Below are 24,123 nucleotides of genomic sequence, written 5' to 3'. Positions count from 1 at the left end.
AAGTTGACTTGCTAACTTCCTATTGATATCAGAATCTCCTGGATTTAGTAGTTCCTATCCAGTGGCTCCTTGGAAGTCTTGTAGAGCGGTCATATTACTCCCTCACCCCCCCAGGTTAGTCTTCCACAGGGATGGAGGCCCACCACCTGGGTTTCTAGTGTCTTCCATCATTGGGTCACTCTTCGTCAGCGGGTTTGTCCTCCGTCGGCTCCTCCTCCCACAGGCTGATCTCCCACTCCATGCGTTTAATGCGTTGGAGGATCTTCCCAGCGCTGGACTCCAGCTCGGCCAGGAGCCGGGCCAGCTTGGTCTGCATGGACTCCAGGTTGGCCTCCAGCCTCAGCACCTTCTCCTCCATCTCCTGCTGCTTGGCCTCCAGGTCGGCCGCCAGCTTCTCGTCCAGCTTCTTCATCTTGAGTAGGATCTCCCGCCCCTTCTCCTCCAGGATGGCTTTGGCGTCGGGGTACACGGTGAGGACTTCCTTCAGGTCCTCCTTCGAGAGGCAGAAGAGGTCGGAGTAGCCGATGCTTTTTATATTGGCCGTCCTGCGGTTCCCGGAGGTGTTGCCTGGATCAAATGAGCACAGGAGGGACATCGCTGGTTAGTGCATCTCTAAGGGGTTGGGGGAGGGGGGGAGGGGCAGTTTGTCTTTTCATTAACGCTAATCTGCTTATATTTATCTTGACTGCCCTGGTTCCCCCCTCCCCCCCTCGTCAACATGTTAAGGACTTTTTCATTACATACCATATATTAGAGAATCACAAAGGCCCAGTCATAGGTCTATGTAATGAAGTAATGAAGGTGTCACGTCATGTTCGGCTACCCATCACATTTTGCTACCCACTGGAGTGCGCATGCGCATGCGCACCGCCGCCATATGCGTTCCAATGCAGGGCCGCGCGGCATGACTATAATCAAACTCTATGTCCACTTGGATGGTGGGGCTTGAGGGGTGGAATGCATATGGTGGCTTTGCGCATGTGCAGTCCAGTGGGTAGCCAAATACGATGGGTTGCCATAAGTGACGAAACACCGGCAGATCATGGCTGGGGGAGGGGGGGGAGGAGCTGGCAGGATGCTGTACATACCGTCCTAAAAACCATCACAGCCCCCTTCCTGAATGCTCCCTTTAAGAGCCCTCAGTCCCGATGCAGGCAGTGGGCTGGCTCGTGGGAGGAGTTATGCAAATTCAAATGCCTTGATGGTAGACATGTGCACTGACAAAAAATTAGTTCATTTTCGTTTCATTCGTTTTTTGACTTTTTCAGAAATTCAGAAAATCGAAAATTCGGAAATTTCGGGAACTTTCACATTTCAATTTTTCCGATTTCCGAATTTCAAATTTCCGAATTTCCAAAAAATCAAAAAAATATATTTTTTTGTTTTTCTGATTTTCCGAATTATAGATTTTCCAACATTTTTCACTTTTCTGATTTTTTGATTTTCGAAATTTCGGATTTTTGGAATTCCGAATTTTCAGATTTTAATATTTTTGGACTTTCACATCTTTGAATTCCTGAATTCCGAAAATCCGTAAATTCGGAGTTCCGAAAATACGAATTTCAAATTTCCGAATTTCCAAAAAAAAAAAAAAATTTTTTTGGTTTTTCTGATTTTCCGAATTTCTGATTTTCCAAAATTTTTTGTTTTTTTGATTTTCCGAATTTCTGATTTTCCAAAAATTTTTGTTTCCTGACAGACTCCATGGCAGCAACGTGTGGCTTAAGTCCCGCCTCCACTACCCATAGGACACCACTCCCATAAATCTTTGCTCCCTGCCCCTGTCCGTGTTCTTTTTTTGTCCTCCTCCAAAGGACCCAGAGGTGGTCTTTCTACCTGAAGATTTATCATCCCCACGATCGAGGTCGGCCGGTCTGCGACTCTGGGTCTGGAAAGTCGCATTACTCCGCTAAGCCCTAGCTATTAGCAGGGTATGGAGTGGGCAGTGGAAGAGGCGCTGTGAAGAAGCCCATGTCCTGGCCACTGGCAGGGCAGGCTGCGCATTGGTCGGATAGCCAGCTATTAGCAGGTGACCTGTTTTGCCCCCTGGAAAGTCCGGTGTCATCTTACCTTATCTTCGGCCGAGTGATCGATCGTGGTGGGAGTGGTGAGAGGTTCTAAAAGTTCTTATGGCAGCAGTTTTTGTTTTTTTTATCTGTCTTCGTTTGTTTCTGTTTGTTTGTATGTGCAGGCATGGCGGCTGGTTCTTCCGCGTTCCAGCCGCCGTTCTACTTCCGGGTTTGCGTTTTCGGCCGCACTGCGCATGCGCGAACGCGGTTGAGATCGAGGCTTGGTTTCGCGCATGCGCGATAGCGGCAAATTGCCGCTGTTTCACGCATGCGCACAGGCACGGCGGTGACATCACAGGGGCGGGCTATTTAAACGGGGAATTTGTCTGCAAGCTTTGGGAATGCTTGCGGGCTGTTGCGGTGACTTCCCCCTGCCTCTGTGTTGCATCTACTGGTAAGTGGCATTCTGGGACAGGGTGGCTATCCCTTCCCTGTCCCTTGCACTGATCCCTTGTCATCTTTTCAGCGCGTATGGATATCGCTGAGGACATGGATTCCTTACCGCCTGCTTGTGGCCAGCCCTCTCATAAAAGGTATTTCTAATGATCACCTGAAGGTCTGGTGGGGGAGGGGTATTTATCTGTTAGCTCTGTCCTGATGTCTTGTCTCTTGTGGTTTCTTGTCTTGTTCCTGTCTCAGCCCTTCCAGGTCAGAACAGCATCGCAGCTCTCATAGAGGGAGCGACTCCTCCAAGTCGCATCACCGGCACTCCTCTTCCAAATCTAAACATTATGGTTCCTCCTCAAGATCAGGACACCGTGGTGAGGAACGGTCGCACTCCTCGAGGACTCAATCTAGTCACTCAGCTAGTGCCTGTTGGGGGTGCAGAGCTCTTGTACCGGCAGGAAAATCTTTATGCGATCCTTGCTACGCCAAGGCTTCCAATGAAAGGGGTGACGCGGATCAACAACTTAAAACCCTGGTGGAAAAAGTTGTTAAGGAGTCCCTCAGAAATATTGAGGGCCAGTCCTATGTTCCCCCGGCAGAGCCGCCACTTTCTCCAGGAAGGGAGACTCAGTTGCAGGATACTTGGGAATCCTCTGCGCATAGCCACCCCTCAGCTGCCATATCTGACAGTGACTCTGATGAAAGTGATCCCTGTGTGGGCTTTGATTTCGCTCTACTGCCTCCTCTGGTCAGAGCTGTTAGAGAGACACTGAACTGGGAAGATTCTGTGGCTGCTCCTTCCAAACAAAGGAAATTCTTTAAGCAATTAAGGAAGGATCGGATTAATTTTCCTTTTATCTCTGAGCTAGGTGAGATTATCACAGATGAATGGGGCAAGGTGGAGAAGAAAAATTCCATGCTATCAAAGGTTTCGAAACTCTATCCTTTCAATGAAGAAGAGGTGAAGCATTTGGAGTCAGCGCCGTTGGTAGACGCAGCAGTCATGAGGCTGGTGAAACATGTCACACTTCCCTTAGAGGATACCGTGTCTTTTAAGGACGTTCTGGACAGACGAATTGATGCTGATTTGAAGAGAGTGTATCTCACAGCAGGAATGGCCTGTAAGCCAGCGTTGGCTCTGGCCGCTATGTCCAAAGCAATGGAGATATGGACAGATAGTGTAGATGAGACACTTAGAAATATCTCTGAAGATACAGCTAAGAGCTCGCCTATCCAAGAGCTTAGGCTGGCTTCCGCCTTTCTTGGGGAGGCCTCTATCGTCATCATACGCCTGGTGGCTCGGGTGATGCTTTCTTCTGTTACGGCTAAACGGGCTCTTTGGCTCCGCCCTTGGCTGGCAGACCCAGCCTCAAAACAAGTATGGTGCCGCATCCCCTTTGAAGGGTCCTCCCTTTTCGGCAATAAGTTGGATGAGGCTATTACCCGAGCCACTGGTGGGAAGTCGGGGTTCCTCCCCCAGGACCGGCGTTTGCAAGCCCAGAGAAGGTCTTTTCCAAAGAGACAGTACCAGGAACGAGCCAGGGAAGCTCACAGTTACAGACCAGGCCGTGAATTTTCCAGGTCCTGGAAATCAAGACAATCCTCTTTTAAAAAATCTACAAAAAGTGATTTGAAGGGAGAGAGGGAACCAACTAAATCCTTTTGAGGTTGGGCCCGCTCAGACAGGGCAGGTGGGGGGCTCGTCTTTTCCACTTTCGCCATGTCTGGGTGGCCTCGATCCAAGACTTCTGGACCATCAAGACCGTCTCCTCAGGTCATGTTTGGACCTTCAAGGAATCTCCCAGACTCAGATGGGTCCCCACCTCTCTCCCGGCCTCAGACGAAAAAAGGCTAATTCTACTAGCCTACGTGGAATCTTTGTTGGCTCAAGCGCCATTATCCATGTTCCAGTCATTCAGCGAGGCATGGGAATCTACTCTCCTTTGTTTATGGTCCGGAAAAAGAGCGGGGCCTGGAGGCCGGTCATAGATCTAACCCACTTGAACAGTTTTATCAAAAAAGAAAAATTCAAGATGGAGTCATTATCCACAATCTGTCCAAGCAGGGGACTGGATGGTCTCCATAGACCTCAAGGACGCCTATTTTCATGTCCCAGTTGCAGAAAATTACCAGCAGTATCTCCGCTTCTCCGTGGGCGAAAGCCATTTTCAATTTACTTGCCTTCCCTTCGGGCTATCAACTTCTCCTCGTGTTTTTTCAAAAGTACTGTTGGCAGTGGTAGCTCTTCTGAGAACCAAAGGGATTCGTCTACATCACTACCTAGACGACCTTCTGTTGTTGGCTCAAGACAAGGATCAACTTCTGGTACACAGAAAGCAGGTCATCTCCACCCTACAGGAATTCGGGTGGATCTTGAACTTGGAGAAGAGCCAGCTGGTCCCATCTCAGCGGCTGGTGTTCTTAGGGGCCCTATTCAACACTGTCAGAGGCACCATCTCATTACCAGAAGAGAAGTTGTCAGTGGTCAGGGACAGAATCCGTCCAGCCCTCTCTGCCTCTCATCTCCAGGCTCTCCAGTGCCTGAAAATTATAGGCACTATGGTAGCGACAATTCCGATGGTGAGGTGGGCACGGTGGAGGATGAGGCCCTTTCAGAAGGGTTTCCTTCATCAATGGTCAGGCAGCAAAACCCAGCTGATTCGGATCACCTTATCCATGAGGAATTCCCTTCTGTGGTGGCTCCAACGGGAAAATCTCTGCAACTGCCATTCCATTCTCCCCATCTCATGGGTCACCATAACAACAGATGCCAGCAACAGGGGTTGGGGCGCCCACTGTCTGGCGGAAGTGGCTCAGGGCACCTGGATTCTCCCCTCCAGAGGGACGGTGTCGAACATCCTGGAGTTAAGGGCAGCCTTTCAAGCTCTGCTAGCCTTTCGGCATCTGATTTCAGGAGCCTCGGTCTCACTCAGGCTAGACAATACCACAGCAGTGGCGTACATAAGAAGGCAAGGGGGTACCCGAAGTCTATCCCTTCTCCAGGAGGTGGAATCATGACCTGGGCTCAGAGGAACCTGAAGGATCTGACAGCATCCTATGTCCCAGGGATTCAGAACGTTCAGGCAGACTTTCTTTCCCGGATACTTCTGGACAACAACGAGTGGTCTCTCCACGAGGAAGTGTTCAGCTGGATCCTGACAATGGGGCTCTCCCCAGAAGTCGACCTGTTTGCCTCCCCTTGCAACAAAAAACTGGAGAGGTACTATTCAAGGTACAGGGATCCTCAAGCCTACGGGGTGGATGCCTTGACAGAGAAATGGTGGTTCCACAAGGCCTATGCCTTTCCCCCAACTCCTATTATTCATCAGTTCCTGAGGAGACTCAGGTCAGAGACAGCAGAAGTGATAGCCATAATCCCTTATTGGCCCAACAGACCCTGGTTTCCGCTTCTGATGCTCCTCAGTGTCAGGGATCCAATACCTTTACCATCCAGGCCAGACCTTCTGTCTCAAGGGTCGAGATTACATCCTTGCCCGGATCACCTGCGCCTAAAGGCTTGGTTTTTGAAAGGGGACGGTTGAAGGCTTTAGGCTGTCCTGAAGAAGTCATTCCCACTCTTCTTAGTGCTCGAAGAAGCAGTACTAACCGGGTATATGAGAGAATTTGGGCGAAGTTTGCAGATCACTTGTCTTCAAGGTCCAGTTCCTGTAATACCCTGACAGTCCGGGACGTTTTAAGCTTTTTGCAATCAGGATTGGATATCTCCCTTTCGGTTAGTTCTCTCCGGGTCCAGGTTTCGGCAATTTCAGCTTTTTCTGGAGTCGCATGGGCCAATCATCCCTTGGTCCAACAATTCTTCAAAGGAGCAGTCAGGCTTAGGCCACAAAGGAAGCCTAGATTCCCCAAATGGGACCTTCCATTGGTTCTAGATTTCTTCTCTCAACTTGACAAAACGCTCTCAATCAGAGAATTAACCCTTAAAACCTCTTTTCTGGTAGCCATAACTTCAGCGAAGAGAATCTCCGAAATTCAGTCTCTAGGCGCAAAGGAACCTTTTCTCACCTTCTTTCCAGATAGGGTAGTCCTAATTCCGATGTTGGGGACAAATCCCAAGGTAACCAGGAAATCACTCTTCCTACCTTCAATTCTGCTGGAAGTCAGGATACACATCCACTCGATTTGGGAGTTGCTCTAAAACAATATCTGGATATTACAGCTTCTTTTCGTCAATCTGACTTCCTCTTCGTGCTATTTAACGGGAAAAGTAGAGGCGCCAAGGCCTCCGTTAGATCCATCGCTGCTTGGGTGGTCCAGGCAATTCAATGGGCTTATAGAGAGAAGGGCTTGGCTCCTCCTGAGGCGGTTACAGCTCACTCTACCAGAAGTCTCTCAACCTCATGGGCGGCTTCGCGTCACGTTGCACCTGATGTAATCTGCAGAGCGGCCTCCTGGTCTTCTATTCATACTTTCATGTCTCACTATTGTGTTGAGCCAGCATCTTTATCCTCTGTTGATTTTGGTTTGAAAGTCCTGTCGGCCGACAGTGTTAAATAAATTTTTGTTCAGCATTTTGCCCACCCGGGTGTGTTTGGCGAGTTATTTCCCACACGTTGCTGCCATGGAGTCTGTCAGGAAAATGGAAAATTCCTATCAAAATACTTACCGTAATTTTCCTTTCCTGATGGACTCCATGGCAGCAGGAGTTCCCTCCCGTGTGGGTTAAGTCCCGCCTCCACTACCCATAGGACACTACTCCCATAAATCTTTGCTCCCTGCCCCTGGCCGTGTTCGGTAACTATCCTACTCCAGCCATTTGGGAGGGAACTCCTGCTGCCATGGAGTCCATCAGGAAAGGAAAATTACGGTAAGTATTTTGATAGGAATTTTCCATTTTTTCTGATTTCCCGAATTTCAGATTTTCCAAAAATTTTGGTTTTTCTGATTTTCCGAATTTCTGATTTTCCAAAATTTTTAGTTTTTCTGATTTTTCGAATTTCAAAATTTCGGATTTTCGGAATTCCGAATTTTCTGAATTCCGAATTTTCAGATTTTAACATTTTGGACTTTCACATCTTTGAATTCCTAAATTCTGAAAATCCGAAAATTCGGAGTTCCAAAAATAAGGAATACCGAATTTTCGGATTTTCGGAATTCAGGAATTCAAAGATTTGAAAGTCCAAAAATTTTAAAATCTGAAAAAAAAAGAAAGAAAATCAGTTTAATTAATAACTAACTATTAAATTAACGAGTACGAATTTATCCGAAGTTACGAATTATCTGAAATAACGAATGCCGCATCTAAACAAATGAAACGGAACAAATTAATAATAAACAATTCATAATAAATAATAATAATAAAACTTTTTTATTATTATTATTAGAACGTTATGTTCCATTTGGTTAGATGCGGCATTTCCAATTTTGGAAATTGAAAAATTTTGAAATTCGGAATTAACGTTTATTCGTTAAAAAAATTAATTTGGAACCAAACAAATTGCACATGTCTACTTGATGGCTGGGTGTCAGCCCGGAGGAGTGGACGCTGCATTTGCAATTTGACCATTCTAGGTAACACCCACATGTAGTGCTGAGCCTCCGTGATCAGAAAAACTGAAAGCCAATGAAAGAAAGGGGGCGGGGACAGACAGGCAGGGGAGGAAAGGGTTAGATGATGCTGGACAGGGCCATCTTTAAATATTGATTGGACCCCAGGCAAACGTTTTCTTGGGCCCTACCCAGTGGAGTCGGCGGGGGGGGCAGGGCTAACGGTGGCCCCCGAACGCTGCCGCCAGCTAGCGGGGACCGATCTGACCCTAGCGAGGCCGAGTGTAATAGCAGGTCCCGTCTTCTGGAGCCTGCAGTGCTGATGGACGGCCCACTGGGGTCCAATGCGGGGACCGCGGGACGTGTGACGTCCATCAGAGGCGCTGCAGGCTCCAGAAGGCAGGAATTACAATGCGGTCGCCGCGCCACTGTGAGAAGATCCCGACCACCACTTGGCATTCGGCTCTCCTCTCCTCATCATGGCTCTGGTTGCCTGGAGTCTACTCTACTGTGTGATGGGCTGAGCTGCAGGAGGACACCTGAAGTCTGGTCAGGTAGGTCAGTGTATGTGTCTCAGGTAGGTCAGTGTACGTGTCTCAGGTAGGTCAGTGTATACGTCAGGTAGGTCAGTGTGCGTGTCTCAGGTAGGTCAGTGTATACGTCAGGTAGGTCAGTGTATACGTCAGGTAGGTCAGTGTGCATGTCTCAGGTAGGTCAGTGTATACGTCAGGTAGGTCAGTGTGCGTGTCTCAGGTAGGTCAGTGTATACGTCAGGTAGGTCAGTGTACGTGTCCCAGGTAGGTCAGTGTATACGTCAGGTAGGTCAGTGTGTGTGTGTGTGTGTGTGTATGTCAGGTAGGTACTATCCCCCCCCCCACCCCACTTGGCTCTCCTCTCCTCATCATGGCTCTGGCTGATTGGAGTCTACTCTACTGTGTGGGGGGTGCGCTGCTGAGCTGCAGGAGGACACCTGAAGTCTGGTCAGGTAGGTCAATGTCTGTGTGTGTCTCAGGTAGGTCAGTGTGTCTCAGGTAGGTCAGTGTGCGTGCCTCAGGTAGGTCAGTGTGCGTGCCTCAGGTAGGTCAGTGTATATGTCAGGTAGGTCAGTGTGCGTGCCTCAGGTAGCTCAGTGTGTGTGTCTCAGGTAGGTCAGTGTGCATGCCTCAGGTAGCTCAGTGTGTGTGTCTCAGGTAGGTCAGTGTGCATGCCTCAGGTAGGTCAGTGTGCGTGTCTCAGGTAGGTCAGTGTGCGTGCCTCAGGTAGCTCAGTGTGTGTGTCTCAGGTAGGTCAGTGTGCATGCCTCAGGTAGGTCAGTGTGTGTGTCTCAGGTAGGTCAGTGTGCATGCCTCAGGTAGGTCAGTGTGTGTGCCTCAGGTAGGTCAGTGTATACGTCAGGTAGGTCAGTGTGTGTGTCTCAGGTAGGTCAGTGTGCATGCCTCAGGTAGGTCAGTGTGTGTGTCTCAGGTAGGTCAGTGTGCGTGTCTCAGGTAGGTCCGTGTATACATGAGGTAGGTCATTGTGTGTATGTCAGGTAGGTCAGTGTCAAGTAGGTACTATTCCCCCCCCTTCCCCCCTGCGCTGGGCTCGGACTTCGGGCTGAGGCCCCTGTTTTTTTGCCACCTAGCAATGCCCCTGGCCCTCCAGAATACACCTATTAACTATGTGCGGGCTCAAGAGGCAGCTGCTTTGGGCCCCACAACAATTACTGGGCCCGGGGCAGCTGCCCCTTTTGCCTCAAGTACAAGATGGCCCCCGATGCTGGACGTTCTCCAGCCAGGAAATGAGCTCCATCTGAGCAGTTACAGGTGCGGGGGGGGGGGGGGATCAAGCTGTATTGTGCTGAGGTTCTGGACCGGGCAGGCATGCCGAGATCACAGAATGAGTCACAAGAAGCCAATCAGGCATGTTGCAGATCTAAGAGCACGCTGATAGGAGGAGGAGAGAGCAGAGAGATGAGCTCATCAGTCTGCCGCTTCTCATTTTAACTAATTCCAGCCCAGGCCAATTCTGACGTTTCTCTCCTACATAGAAAAGTGACGGCAGAAAAAGACCGGAGTCCATCAAGTCTGTTTTTTTGTTTTGTTTTTTTACTTTTTTTGTCTGATGCAAAAAAAAATAAAAAAAATTTTGTTAGAAAGTTACTCGGAGCCCCCAAACATTTATATTGTAAGCCCTAGAGAAAAATGGTTGCAATTTTTGTTTGTCACGCGGTATTTGCACAGCGATTTTTTTATTTTATTTTTTTTTATTTTCAAAAATTTAATGGACTTTAAGGCAAAAACCACGCAAAATCAAACCCAGTTTCTGATAAAATGTGAAAGACGATGTTACGCCGAGTAAATAGATACCCAACACGTCACGCTTTAAAATGGCGCGCGCTCATGGAATGGTCGCCAAACTAAAGCGCTTAAAAATCTCCATAGGCGACGCTTTAAAAAAAATTTCTACAGGTTACCAGTTTAGAGTTACAAAGGAGGTCTAACGCTAGAATTATCGCTTTCGCTATAATGTTCGCGGCGATACCTCACATGTGAGGTGCCAACACCGTTTAAATACGCGCGTGCGACTTACGCATGCGTTCGCTTTTGCGCGCAAAAACGAGGGGGTAGGGGCTTTAAAAAAAATAAAAAAATTCTTTTTTTTTTTTACACTATTTATTTATAAAATCACTTTTATTCCTATTACAAGAAATGTAAACTCCCCTTGTGATAAAAAAAAAATAAGACATGACAGGTCCTCTTTATGGAGACATCTGGAGTCTAGAAGACCCCACATCTCTCCTCTACCCTGGAAACGGTGAGATAAAAAAAAACAAAAAAAACATTGATCTCTACTTTCCAGGAAAAAAAATGGCGGTGTTTACATCTGCCAGAGCCGGAAGTGATGAATCATGACATCACTTCCGGGCCTCTCAGGATCATAGAGCTGGCCAGAGACCACCCAGTCCTCGGCCAGCTCTATGGCAAGCCGGCAGGGCTGGACTGGGACAAAAATTTGGCCCCAGACTTCTTGATGGCCATCCCACTTTAATTTTGAGTGTCTCCATCAACACTTCCCCTTACATCAGAGTGTCCTTCCTCTCCTCCCCCTCCCACCTGTACTCACAGTTTTGAAGGCAGCTTCTCGTTCCTCTCTCCAGTCATGTGATAAGTGACAAGTGATAAGGGGAGAGAGGATGGAAAGTTTGCCAGCTGTCTATCTCCCTCTTCAGGCTGGAGGGAGCAGAAAGCCTAATGCCTAAGTGACGGCGGCTGTTCCTCCTAACGGGAGTGAAATTGCGATCACTCACTGTCAGAGAGGAGCGGCTCCAGGACTGCACCTGACCAGCCCACTGAGCCATCGGCCCACCGGGAAACTCCCTGTAGTCCCAATGGCCAGTACATGCCTGCAAGCCGGCGTCTCCACCAGATCGGATCCTGGACTCCCTGATTGCTCGGGAGAGCCCAGAGAAGCGACCAGTTGGGGGCGGCGGGAGGGAGGCGGAATGTCCCCTTCCACTGCCTGTAAAAAGCAATCCTGTAGCTAATCAGCCACTAGGATGGCTTCGACATTTTAGGAAATCGCCCGGTTGAAAAAAATAAAATAAATAACGGGATGATGTCTGTAGCTGCAGGCATCAATTCCGATATCTCCACTTCCAAGTCCAGAATTTCATATGATGTCCTAAAGGTGGGAAGTGGTTAAAAATCCAATCACAGGCTTGGGGGGAGGGGAGGGATCTGAAGTGTTAGAGAGAAATAACTCAGGTCTCCTGCTCTGGATGCCAGAGCTGTGTAAAGCTCAGAACTGGATGGACAGGTATATGTTCTGGAAACCCCATCAAAGACCTTTCCTTGGGGTACAATTTTGCTACCGAAATGAAGTCCCGACCTACCTTTGATGTTGAGGATGCTTATCTCTCCGAAGTAGTTTCCTTCCCCGAGGACAGCGAACTGCGTCACTCCATCGTCTGCCACCACCGCCAGCTTCCCCTCCTTGATGATGTACATCTCGCGCCCGATGTCGCCCTTCTTACACACGTACTCCCCGGGGCTGTAGACCTGCGGCTTCAGCCTCAGCACCAGTTCCTCCAGCAGGCCCTTCTCGCAGTTTTGGAAGATCTGCACTTTGCTCAGCGTGGACATGTGGACGCTGACGGCCACCTCCACCCTCAGCTTCTCTGGCAGGTTCATCAAGATCTGGTTCTCGTTGGTCATCTTTTTGTTGATCTGAAGGTGCTGATGCCAGGCGGTGACCTTCTTCCTCACGCTTTTGTTGACCTTGTACATCTTCATGTACTGCTTGATCTGGTCGTAATCCGGGTAGAAGGCTTTATCCGCGTCGTTCACGTTGGCCACCACGGAGCTGATGCTCCCCAAGATGGTGGCAAACCCCAGGACGGCAATGAGGAAGTCCGCCGTCATGAAAAGGTATTCCTCCTCCTGCATGGGCGCGGGGACGTCCCCCACGGTGGTGAGGATGAGGGTGGAGAAGTAAAAGCTGTAGAGATATTGACGCCCCAGCCTGGCAAAGTCCGGGTCGGAGATGTTGGGGTACACCCACTGGTCCTTGCCGAACCCGATATAGCTGGACAGGGCAAAATAAACGCAGCTGTTCCAGTGGATGACCACAAAGATGTAGGCCATCAGTTTGCAGATCCGGAAAACGTTGGGGTATGGGATGCGAGTCTCCGTGCGGTCGAAGGCCTCGAAGAGGGCATGTACGTGAAGGAAGCGATTAATCCGTACGGCGGGAGTATGGATGCCAAACTTGAAGTAAAGGAAGTCAGTTGGAAGCACGGAAAGGATATCCCAACCGAACTTGGAGGAGCTCAGATACACCCGAGCAATCTGCTTCTTGTCCCTCACCAGGATCCCTTCTTTCAAAAACCCTAAAGAAGATGAAAGGAGCGCCTTGTTAGAAAAGTATTTTGGGGACTGTTTAAATATCTCTGAATATCTAAAGTCCACCTCCGAGCAAAAAAAAAAAAACTCTCCCTTCCTCCCATGCTTGGAGTTCAGCTCTACTTTTGTTACACGCAGATTATCTAAAATGCATTGAGCTATAATACGACAAATATATTCTTACTTATATAAAATTGAGCAGATGTGCGTTCTCCCAAATCCTCCTGAGGAAGTGGGCTTCTGTCCCGTGAAACGCGTTGATTCCAAAGGGGCTGAGCCACTGAGAGCAGGACACCAAGTGTACCCAATCCATACAGCACTCTATATAGCACTGATTCCAAACCTAGACTGCTGCTGTAACAACCCTACACCCCATTATACCAAACCTTTACCGCATCTGAACCACATCTACCCTGCACCTGTGCCGAGACAATACCATACCTATACTGCATGCAGGTTAAATGGGAATGTCATTAGGCGCATAAAACGCTCTCTAAAAGGCCCCAACAGTGGCTGGCAGAAGAACATCTCAAAGATCCTGCCACTCCCATAATCATTTTACAAGCCCCCTGCCCCCTCTGCTATCATCCTTCAGTCTAGGACTGGCACCGCCAGATGTTGATTGTCCAAGACTATAGAGGGGAGGGAGGTGAGAAAATTGTGTAATACCCTGTTCTAGCTACATACATTTATCCTTGGTGCATAGGTGACAAACCTTCTAGTGACTGAAGATGTAAATTGTCAAATCGCCAAGGTAGTGATTTTAAAAATGGCATTTTATGTGGATTATAGATGATGCTGAAGGTGTCCGCCCATGTTCAGGTATGAAAAACAAGCTCTGGACTGCAGCACTCTTCAGAAGACCACTTTCTTTTATTGGAAAATCACATCACAGCTCAACAAACAAGGAAAAATTGCTGACGTTTCGCACTAGCTGTAGTGCTATAAGCACTACAGCTAGTGCGAAACGTCAGCAATTTTTTCCTTGTTCGCTGTGTTTGTTGAGCTGTGATGTGATTTTCCAATAAAAGAAAGAAGTCTTCTGAAGAGTGCTGCAGTCCAGAGCTTGTTTTTCGTCTGTTGCTAGTGGTAATAGCCGGCACCTGTGGCTTCCCAGCCGAAGAGAACAGTTTACAGCCTGCATGTGGTGCTCCTGGAGTGGTGAGATCCCTTCTCCCCCATGTTCAGATATGGTTGTTTGAGGTTTACGTATCATGGTATGGGATTATGTGACCAGAACAGGGTGGTTCCACAACTTTGACACCTCTCATCCCCAGATTAGGAAAAGAAAGGGGTTTCCCCTAGGTGGGCTTTAAAAGGACACAATAGTATATATTGTGTATATCTCATCCTGATCTTGGACAATCGGCATCTGCCTTGACATATTCCATGGTGATTGGATTAAGGTGGCAGTGCTATATGTTTGGATATAAATGTCAGGGTATGTTCCTGAGAAAATTTGAGTACTGTCCATGATACTTTTTTTTACTTGCACTAACATACAATTTTTCAGGACAAGCTTTCGTGGTATGTCCCCTTCTTCAAGGTCCAAGCAATTCTTGGACCTTGAAGAAAGGGACATACCCCGAAAGCTTGTCCCGGAAAACTGTATGTCCCCTTCTTCAAGGTCCAAGAAGTTCTTGGACCTTGAAGAAAGGGACATACCCCAAAAACATTGTCCCGGAAAAATGTATGTCCCATTGTTCAAGGTCCAAGCAATGCTTGGACCTTGAAGAAGGGGACATACCCCGAAAGCTTGTCCCGGAAAATTGTATGTCTCCTTCTTCAAGGTCCAAGCAATTCTTGGACCTTGAAGAAAGGGACATACCCCGAAAGCTTGTCCTGGAAAATTGTATGTCCCCTTCTTCAAGGTCCAAGCATTGCTCCGAAAGCTTGTCCTGAAAAATTGTATGTTAGTGCAAATAAAAAAAGTATCACAGACAGAGACGAGTGTGGTCCAAACCCATACCCTGTAGCTTGACGTACACAAAGGGGTGGGGATGCTCCTGACATCATTGACCTAATTATGGCCACGTAGAATGCCCTGGCCGCAGCTGTCAGGGCCCTCAGCTTCAGGGTCAAACCCTAGCTTATCCCTACTCTTCGTCTTCAACATTACAGAACAAATCCAGTTGAAAGTGACCAACTGCTACGAGATGTACCATGACATGGATCAACAAGAACCTTCATAGGTAAATCTAACTTGACTTTTTATTAGATATAAGATATATTTTCGTTAATTCTGGAAAAATTGACTTTTTTGTAAGATTTGCAAAACTTCTACACTCCACATAAATATTTAAGGAACCTTTTACTGGTGAAGATCACTAAAAACATTTAGAGAACATCCAAAACCTGTCTCCACGTGTCAATCTTGCATTGACTGCTTGAGCGAGTTGTTGTTGCCCCCGTCCACCCTATGTGACAAAACTTCCCCAATAAAGAGGTACTGTACGTTCTTTAATTAGAACAGCGTCTAAAGCAGGGCTGGACTGGGACAAAAATTTGGCCCTGGACTTCATCTAGACCGGCCCACTTTAATTTGGCAAACACACAAAAAACAGTATATAAACTGTACGCAATTGGGCAAAAAAGCCCCTAGAGAGCTCCCCTTACATCAGGTTCCCCAGAGAGCCCCTCCTTACATCAGGGTCACCAGAAAGAGGGCAGGTAGTGGGCCGGGACCCTGTGGTTGGGGACTCCTGGACTGACTCTGGGCTATGGGCCCCAGATTCGGGGCTATAGCCCCAAAAGTTCCCCCCCCCAGCGATGCCTCTGGCTGTCACTGAAAGCGGCCCACTGAGCCATCGGCCCACCGGGAAACTCCCTATAGTCCCTATGACCAGTACATGCCTGGTCTAAAGTATGCTGATGGCACAATGGGCAAGGATTCTTTCCCCCATTGATTTTCAAAGTAGGATACCCATTAGATCTCCCGATTTACTTGGTCACTGAAGTCAACCGGGTTCCGCATTGATGTCCGGGTTGGCTGCTCCAACCCGGAGCGGACTGGCAACATGAACTGCAAATGTTGACTTGCCCGACTCAATTTTTTCCCATAAGTAGGAGCACTTCTAGCCTATGTTTCCTTCCCGGGTCACCCTTAGACAATCTGGGAGTTTTTGTTTATGGAGCACAGGCAGAACATTAAACCAATAGACACTGTCACAGCGCTCAGACCTGTATGGAAGTTGATGATGATGTCCAGGATGTAGAGGATATCACACAGGTAGTCCAGGCTCAGCCAGATGCTCAGGTAGTCATACTGCAGCTCTGTGAAACAGGACCTGGCGGGAGAAGTACAGAGCGATAGGTATCAGGACCACTGCAAGGCTACTAAGAAAGTACTTGCTGCTTTTATTTTTAGACAACACAACACAGGCATGAAAGAGACCTTTAAAACTCTATATGGTCACACCTTCATAGACACCCGACCATCACACATCTGTAAGCTTGTTGGCCATCCCATTATAAAACCACGGACATTAATATGGGGTGGCCTCCCTCCATTGCAGCTATAAGAGCCTCCACTCTTCTGACTCTTACCACAAGATTTTAGAGGTTGTCTTTGGGAATTTGTGCCCATTTACGAGGTCAGGTACTGGTGTTGGATGAGAAGACCTGGATCGCCATGGGCATTCCAATTCATCCCGAAGGTGTTCAATAGGGTTGAGGTTGGGGGCTCTGAAGGCCACTCAAGTTCTTCCACATCAACCTGGTCACACCAGATCTTTATGGAGCTGGCTTTGTACGAAGGGCACAGTCATGGTGGAACAGGAAATGGTCTTCACCAAACTGTTACCACAAGGTTGCAAGAGTACTATTGCCTTACAATGTCTTTGTATATTGTAGTAGTAACAGTCCACTTCACTGGTTTATAGTGCCTTGAGAAAGGTATTCATGCCCTTTGAAATGTAACACTTCTGACTCTTACCACAAGATTTTAGAGGGTGTCTTTGGGAATTTGTGCCCATTTACGAGGTCAGGTACTGGTGTTGGATGAGAAGACCTGGATCGCCATGGGCATTCCAATTCATCCCGAAGGTGTTCAGTAGGGTTGAGGTCGGGGGCTCTGAAGGCCACTCAAGTTCCTCCACATCAACCTGGTTATACCAGATCTTTAGCTGGCTTTGTACGAAGGGCACAGTCATGGTGGAACAGGAAATGGTCTTCACCAAACTGTTACCACAAGGTTGCAAGAGTACCATTGCCTTACAATGTCTTTGTATATTGTAGTAGTAACAGTCCACTTCACTGGTTTATAGTGCCTTGAGAAAGGTATTCATGCCCCTTGAAATTTCACACTTCTGACTCTTACCACAAGATTTTAGAGGGTGTCTTTGGGAATTTGTGCCCATTTACGAGGTCAGGTACTGGTGTAGGATGAGAAGACCTGGATCGCCATGGGCATTCCAATTCATCCCGAAGGTGTTCAGTAGGGTTGAGGTCGGGGGCTCTGAAGGCCACTCAAGTTCCTCCAAATCAACCTGGTCACACCAGATCTTTAGCTGGCTTTGTACGAAGGGCACAGTCATGGTGGAACAGAAAATGGTCTTCACCAAACTGTTACCACAAAGTTGCAAGAGCACCATAGCCTACAATGTCTTTGTATATTGTAGTAGTAACAGTCCACTTCACTGGTTTATAGTGCCTTGAGAAAGGTATTCATGCCCCTTGAAATTTCACACTTCTGAATCTTGCCACAAGATTTTAGAGGGTGTCTTTGGCAATTTGTGCCCATTTACGAGGTCAGGTACTGGTGTAGGATGAGAAGACCTGGATCGCCATGGGCATTCCAATTCATCCCGAAGGTGTTCAGTAGGGTTGAGGTCGGGGTTCTCCGATAGGTAATGGTGGGCTGGAAACCTGTCAGGTTCCATGTTTGGAGTACCCTGAAGGGCTGGCTGATTGTAGAAAGGTAAAAATGAAAAAAAAAAAGAAGTTTAAAAGCAGAGGACCGCCCCCTCCCGTCACAATAAATAACGCCCCTTTCTCAAGTTACGTTTCATCTTGGGGTCAGTGCCCTGAAAGTTTGTCATCCACCTCCACCTGTACCTCCTTTTTTGCATGGTGCCGCCCAGCTTTTATATACAGCATCATTAACTCCTGAGCTTAGACCAGTGGCTCCATGTTTAGTGGAATCAGGATTTACGGGATGGCTGTCTTTCAGTTCATTATTTTTATTGTAGCGGCCATAACCCGTTGCAGGGCGGCCTTGACTTAATGGGCTTACCGGATACCTTCTCTTGTCTGGTTCTTCCACTTCTAGGGGATCCCAGGGTTGATACCCAACGACTTGTACTCTGACACAGATGAAGTCCTTTTAACCACTAGAGACCCGCGCTATAGCCAAATGACGGCTACAGCGCGGACCTCCTTTGCCGGGACGACGTCTATTGCCCTGAGAGGCGCGCGCAGCACGCTCTGTGATCAGCGAGTCTATGAGACTCGCCTGATCACGGAATCCGAGCAAGGGGTCAATCCAGACCCATTACCACATGATCAGCTGTCAGCCAATGACAGCTGATCATGTGACACAACAGAGCCGGTAATCAGCTATTTTTCCTCCTCGCGCTGACAGCGGGAGGAGAAAAAAAAAGAGCCGATCGCCCGCGGCCGTGATCGGGACATTAGTCCCGATCACGGCCAGCTTACCAGTGCCCACCTGCCCCCTGCCAGTGCCACCTCAGGAATAAATAAGTGCCCCCCGTCAGTGCAACCCAGCAGTGCCAACAGTGCCACACATCAGTGCCACACATCAGTGCCCACAGTGCCACCCATCAGTGCCCACAATCTGCCTCAACAATGGTGCTGCACCCCAGTGCCACATATCCGTGCCCATCAGTGTCATCTACCAGTGCCCATAAGTGCTGCCCATCAGTGCCACCTATCAGAGCCACCTATCAGTGCCCATCAGTCCCATCTATCAGTGGTACCTATCAGTGCCACCCATCTGTGCCACCCATCCATGCCATCTTATCTGTGCCCATCTTTGCCCATAAGTGCCTCCTTATCTGTGTCCATCAGTACTGCCTTATCTGTGCCTATCGGTGCCACCTTATCTGTGCCTATTAGTGCCGCCTCAACTATGCCTATCAGTGGCCACCAGTGCAGCCTATCAGTGCCCACCAATGCCGCCTCATCAGCGCACTTCAATGAAGGAGAAAAATGACCTGTTTGCAAAATGTTATAACAAACTATTAAACATGATTTTTTTTTTTTTTTTGCATCTTTTTTTGTTTGTTTAGCAAAAAATAAAACTCCCAGCTGTAATTAAATACCACCAAAAGAAAGCTCTATTTGTGGGAAAAAAATGATAAAAATGTCATTTGGGTACAGTGTTGTATGACCGCGCAATTGTCATTCAAAGTGCATCAGCGCTGAAAGCTGAAAATTGGTCTGGGCAGGAGGGGGGTTTAAGTGCCCAGTAAGCAAGTGGTTAAAAAGGTTTTATTTTGCAGTAGAAATTTCAATGAACACAGTCTCTTGGGGGAACAGAGGGCACGGGGTGAAGAACTCAGGCACCTTGAACTGCAGGTCTAGCAAAGTCTCTATTTCCACCCAGAGAGTAGCCACTCACAGCTGGGTACTTCAAGGCTGAACAGACCTCTAGTCAGAGGTCATGGCAGTCAGCACATTGACTCAAAACTTGAACAATCAACTGAGGGTGAACCTTTTTCCTCAGTACCTGGAACATTTCCCATCTCCTCAATGATACTGGAAAAGTGTGGATTCGTCAATGTCCTTCCCAACTCAGTAACCAGGCACTTCTCAGGATGCCACTTGCCGGCCCTCCTCTGAAGAGTCCTCCCCCGGTCACTTTTACGAGCTGTGGTGCCTCTCTAAGCCGGGAGCACACCCGGACACTTTGAATCCTCCCTCAGTTACTGCGCCTCGGACCAGCCGGTTCCGAGACTCGGGAACAGACGGATCCCAACCCCAGACCAGGCGGGTCTATTGGGGGTAACTAACAAGAACATGTTGCGAGGTGTTGAACACCCTGTGACCGGGACCCCTCGCGGGGCTACCCCGGTCCTGGAACCAGAACAGACCACATGGGTCTCACAAATTCCTCTCCCTAAACACGTGACCCACACCGCTTAAGTACCCCCCTCCCAGAATCCTCAGCGGGCCCCAGCACTCCCACTGATTGGCTCCGAGAAGGCCGATACCCAAACACCCAACCAGACCTGGTTCTGGCCTGTCGTGTGCAACTCACCGTCCACATGACCAGGCAGAACTTCCACACACAGCCTGGCCAGACTGGTGTTAAGGCCACCTACCTACACAATTACCCCTCAGAACCCCACTACTGTTCTGAGGCAAAAACTAAACTTACATGCGTGTGACACGTGATCCCAAATGTCATCCGCTACATTATATTTTGGCAAAGCCCCTGAAAATGTCGGGTGGCCATTGGCTCTGCAATGAGCTTGTCATTACCTGCAAATGATGATGACCCAGTTGTAGGTGACCGGAAAGACCATGATGTTGAGCCAGGCATAGTACAAGTCTCTGGAAGGGTCCAGAATAAAGGAGCGCTCCTTGGTGCTGGAGGGAAAACAGAGAAGGTCAGTGATTTCCCCCATATATGGTACAAATACCCCACCCTTCCCCCATAATTGCCACAGACAGGAGTATGTACCCGCTGAGAGAAGACAATCCAGGAGATCCCAGGAGCATACTCATGGAAGAGAGGAACCAGAAGGTACTGCCAATGAAGAGAGGCAGACAAGTTAGGAGCATGTCAGAGGTTGGGCACAGGGTGCCCTAGGAGTCCTCAGGATGCGCTAAAATCACAAGTTGCCCCAGGATGCTCTGGAGGGTACCGGAGTCAGGGGATGACGGGGGTGCATGAGGCTCTGAGATGCACTGGAGTCACGAGATGACATAGAATGAATGCTTCAATGTGAACTGGAAAGAGACACTAGATGACACAGGGTGCTCTGGGGTTCACAGGGTGCTCTGGGGTTCACAGGGGCCACTAGATGACACAGGGTGCTCTGGGGTTCACAGGGGCCACTAGATGACACAGGGTGCTCTGGGGTTCACAGGGGCCACTAGATGACACAGGGTGCTCTGGGGTTCACAGGGGCCACTAGATGACACAGGGTGCTCTGGGGTTCACAGGGGCCACTAGATGACACAGGGTGCTCTGGGGTTCACAGGGTGCTCTGGGGTTCACAGGGGCCACTAGATGACACAGGGTGCTCTGGGGTTCACAGGGGCCACTAGATGACACAGGGTGCTCTGGGGTTCACAGGGGCCACTAGATGACACAGGGTGCTCTGGGGTTCACAGGGGCCACTAGATGACACAGGGTGCTCTGGGGTTCACAGGGGCCACTAGATGACACAGGGTGCTCTGGGGTTCACAGGGTGCTCTGGGGTTCACAGGGGCCACTAGATGACACAGGGTGCTCTGGGGTTCACAGGGGCCACTAGATGACACAGGGTGCTCTGGGGTTCACAGGGGCCACTAGATGACACAGGGTGCTCTGGGGTTCACAGGGGCCACTAGATGACACAGGGTGCTCTGGGGTTCACAGGGGCCACTAGATGACACAGGGTGCTCTGGGGTTCACAGGGGCCACTAGATGACACAGGGTGCTCAGGGGTTCACAGGGGCCACTAGATGACACAGGGTGCTCTGGGGTTCACAGGGGCCACTAGATGACACAGGGTGCTCTGGGATACACAGGGTGCTCTGGGGTTCACAGGGGCCACTAGATGACACAGGGTGCTCTGGGATACACAGGGTGCTCTGGGGTACACAGGGGCCACTAGATGACACAGGGTGCTCTGGGGTACACAGGGTGCTCTGGGGTGGTCAGGGGCCACTAGATGACACAGGGTGCTCTGGGGTACACAGGGGCCACTAGATGACGGGGTGCTCTGAGCTCACAAGGTGACACAGGCTGCTCAGGGCTACAGGGCCAGTACAATGGGGGGCAGAAGGGTCACATGCCCCAGGCGCAGTGCTTCATTCTGGAGGTGGAGAACACACCAAACATTTGAACGTGTCACTAAACTTGTACTGAGACACAGCAATTCACTTTAGGGCACTGCAGCAACTCAGAAATATAAATGGGCCCCCGGGGGCCACCTCTTGAATGACATTGGTACATTATTGGTGAAGGACTGTTCCCGGCCTCCATACCTGGGATTCTCGGTGTTCTCCAGAGGTTTGGTCCAGGCTGTGATCTCCTCCTTCTCCATTTTGGCCTCTTTTTTCATCCTCTCCCCTCGGTGGGACATCATCTGTGTCAGAGTGTTCATGGTGGCGGTAAGTCCCTCCGACCCCCCAACACAGCTGTAGATGATATCTCAGGCCTGCGATACCTGCGTGTGTCTCTCTAATCCTTGGAAACCGAATCCGTCTGAGAGTCAGCCGACCCCCCCGGGACATGAGATGCACACCTGATACCGGAAACATGCTGATTATCAGAGCCCCGCCCCCTCACCTGCTCATCAACACCTCAACACTGAAATATAGAACATTAATACCTGAACACCTGGAGACATTGTATCCGATCCGAAATATGGAACATCAATACCTGAACACTGCACACCTGGAGACATTGTATCCAATCTGAAATATGGAACATCAATACCTGAACACTGCTCACCTGGAGACATTGTATCCAATCTGAAATATGGAACATCAATACCTGAACACTACACACCTGGAGACATTGTATCCAATCTGAAATATGGAACATCAATACCTGAACACTGCTCACCTGGAGATATTGTATCCAATCTGAAATATGGAACATCAATACCTGAACACTGCACACCTGGAGACATTGTATCCGATCTGAAATATGGAACATCAATACCTGAACACTGCACACCTGGAGACATTGTATCCAATCTGAAATATGGAACATCAATACCTGAACACTGCTCACCTGGAGACATTGTATCCAATCTGAAATATGGAACATCAATACCTGAACACTGCTCACCTGGAGACATTGTATCCGATCCGAAATATGGAACATCAAAACCTGAACACTGCACACCTGGAGACATCTAGACCTGATCTACCCGTCAGCTATACCTAGACCTGATCTACCCGTCAGCTATACCTAGACCTGATCTACCCGTCAGCTATACCTAGACCTGATCTACCCGTCAGCTATACCTAGACCTGATCTACCCGTCAGCTATACCTAGACCTGATCTACCCGTCAGCTATACCTAGACCTGATCTACCCGTCAGCTAGACCTAAACCTGATCTACCCGTCAGCTATACCTAGACCTGATCTACCCCACAGCTAGACCTAAACCTGATCTACCCGTCAGCTAGACCTAGACCTGATCTACCCCACAGCTAGACCTAGACCTGATCTACCCCACAGCTAGACCTAAACCTGTTCTACCCGTCAGCTAGACCTAGACCTGATCTACCCCACAGCTAGACCTAGACCTGATCTACCCGTCAGCTAGACCTAGACCTGATCTACCTCCCAGCTAGACCTAAACCTGATCTACCCCCCAGCTAGACCTAAACCTGATCTACCCCCCAGCTAGACCTAGACCTGATCTACCCGTCAGCTAGACCTAAACCTGATCTACCCGTCAGCTATACCTAGACCTGATCTACCCCACAGCTAGACCTAGACCTGATCTACCCGTCAGCTAGACCTAGACCTGATCTACCCGTCAGCTAGACCTAAACCTGATCTACCCGTCAGCTATACCTAGACCTGATCTACCCATCAGCTATACCTAAACCTGATCTACCTCCCAGCTAGACCTAGACATGATCTACCCGTCAGCTAGACCTAGACCTGATCTACCCGTCAGCTAGACCTAAACCTGATCTACCTCCCAGCTAGACCTAGACCTGTTCTACCCGTCAGCTAGACCTAGACCTGATTTACCCCTCAGCTAGACCTAGACCTGATCTACCCATCAGCTAGACCTAGACCTGATCTACCCATCAGCTAGACCTAAACCTGATCTACCCGTCAGCTAGACCTAGACCTGATCTACCCATCAGCTAGACCTAAACCTGATCTACCCGTCAGCTAGACCTAGACCTGATCTACCCCACAGCTAGACCTAGACCTGATCTACCCGTCAGCTAGACCTAGACCTGATCTACCCATCAGCTAGACCTAGACCTGATCTACCCATCAGCTAGACCTAAACCTGATCTACCCGTCAGCTAGACCTAGACCTGATCTACCCGTCAGCTAGACCTAAACCTGATCTACCCGTCAGCTAGACCTAGACCTGATCTACCCGTCAGCTATACCTAGACCTGA

At 49.0% G+C, this 24,123-nt stretch overlaps 1 protein-coding gene across 1 annotated transcript; it reads right to left on the bottom strand.

The window, feature by feature from the left end:
- LOC143973732 (cyclic nucleotide-gated channel alpha-4-like) lies at window positions 1-22,250 on the bottom strand. The gene is made up of 5 exons (XM_077474567.1): window positions 22,004-22,250; window positions 20,288-20,395; window positions 16,025-16,131; window positions 11,836-12,831; window positions 1-567 (listed from the first exon to the last, which is right to left on the bottom strand). The coding sequence occupies exons 1-5, from the start codon at window positions 22,120-22,122 to the stop codon at window positions 176-178; spliced, it is 1,722 nt and encodes a 573-aa protein (XP_077330693.1). The 5' UTR covers window positions 22,123-22,250; the 3' UTR covers window positions 1-175.
- Window positions 22,251-24,123: the final 1,873 nt, after the last annotated feature.

This window comes from Lithobates pipiens, unplaced genomic scaffold, assembly GCF_037356315.1.
Source record: "Lithobates pipiens isolate NorthernLeopardFrog02 unplaced genomic scaffold, aLitPip1_a1.2 Scaffold_94, whole genome shotgun sequence".
Taxonomy (NCBI): Eukaryota; Metazoa; Chordata; class Amphibia; order Anura; family Ranidae; genus Lithobates; species Lithobates pipiens.
The sequence above is the reverse complement of the archived record's forward strand: the minus strand, read 5'-3'. Positions and strand labels throughout refer to the sequence as shown.

Bases quoted from the DNA above. Each gene is read 5' to 3' on its own strand.
- LOC143973732 (XM_077474567.1), bottom strand. From the start codon at position 22,122: ATGAACACTCTGACACAGATGATGTCCCACCGAGGGGAGAGGATGAAA. The intron at 16,132-20,287 runs GTAATGACAAGC...TTCTCCCGCCAG, and splicing joins TGGGTCATCATCATTTGCAG to GTCCTGTTTCACAGAGCTGC. The intron at 568-11,835 runs GTAGGTCGGGAC...CATTTGATCCAG, and splicing joins AAGCATCCTCAACATCAAAG to GCAACACCTCCGGGAACCGC.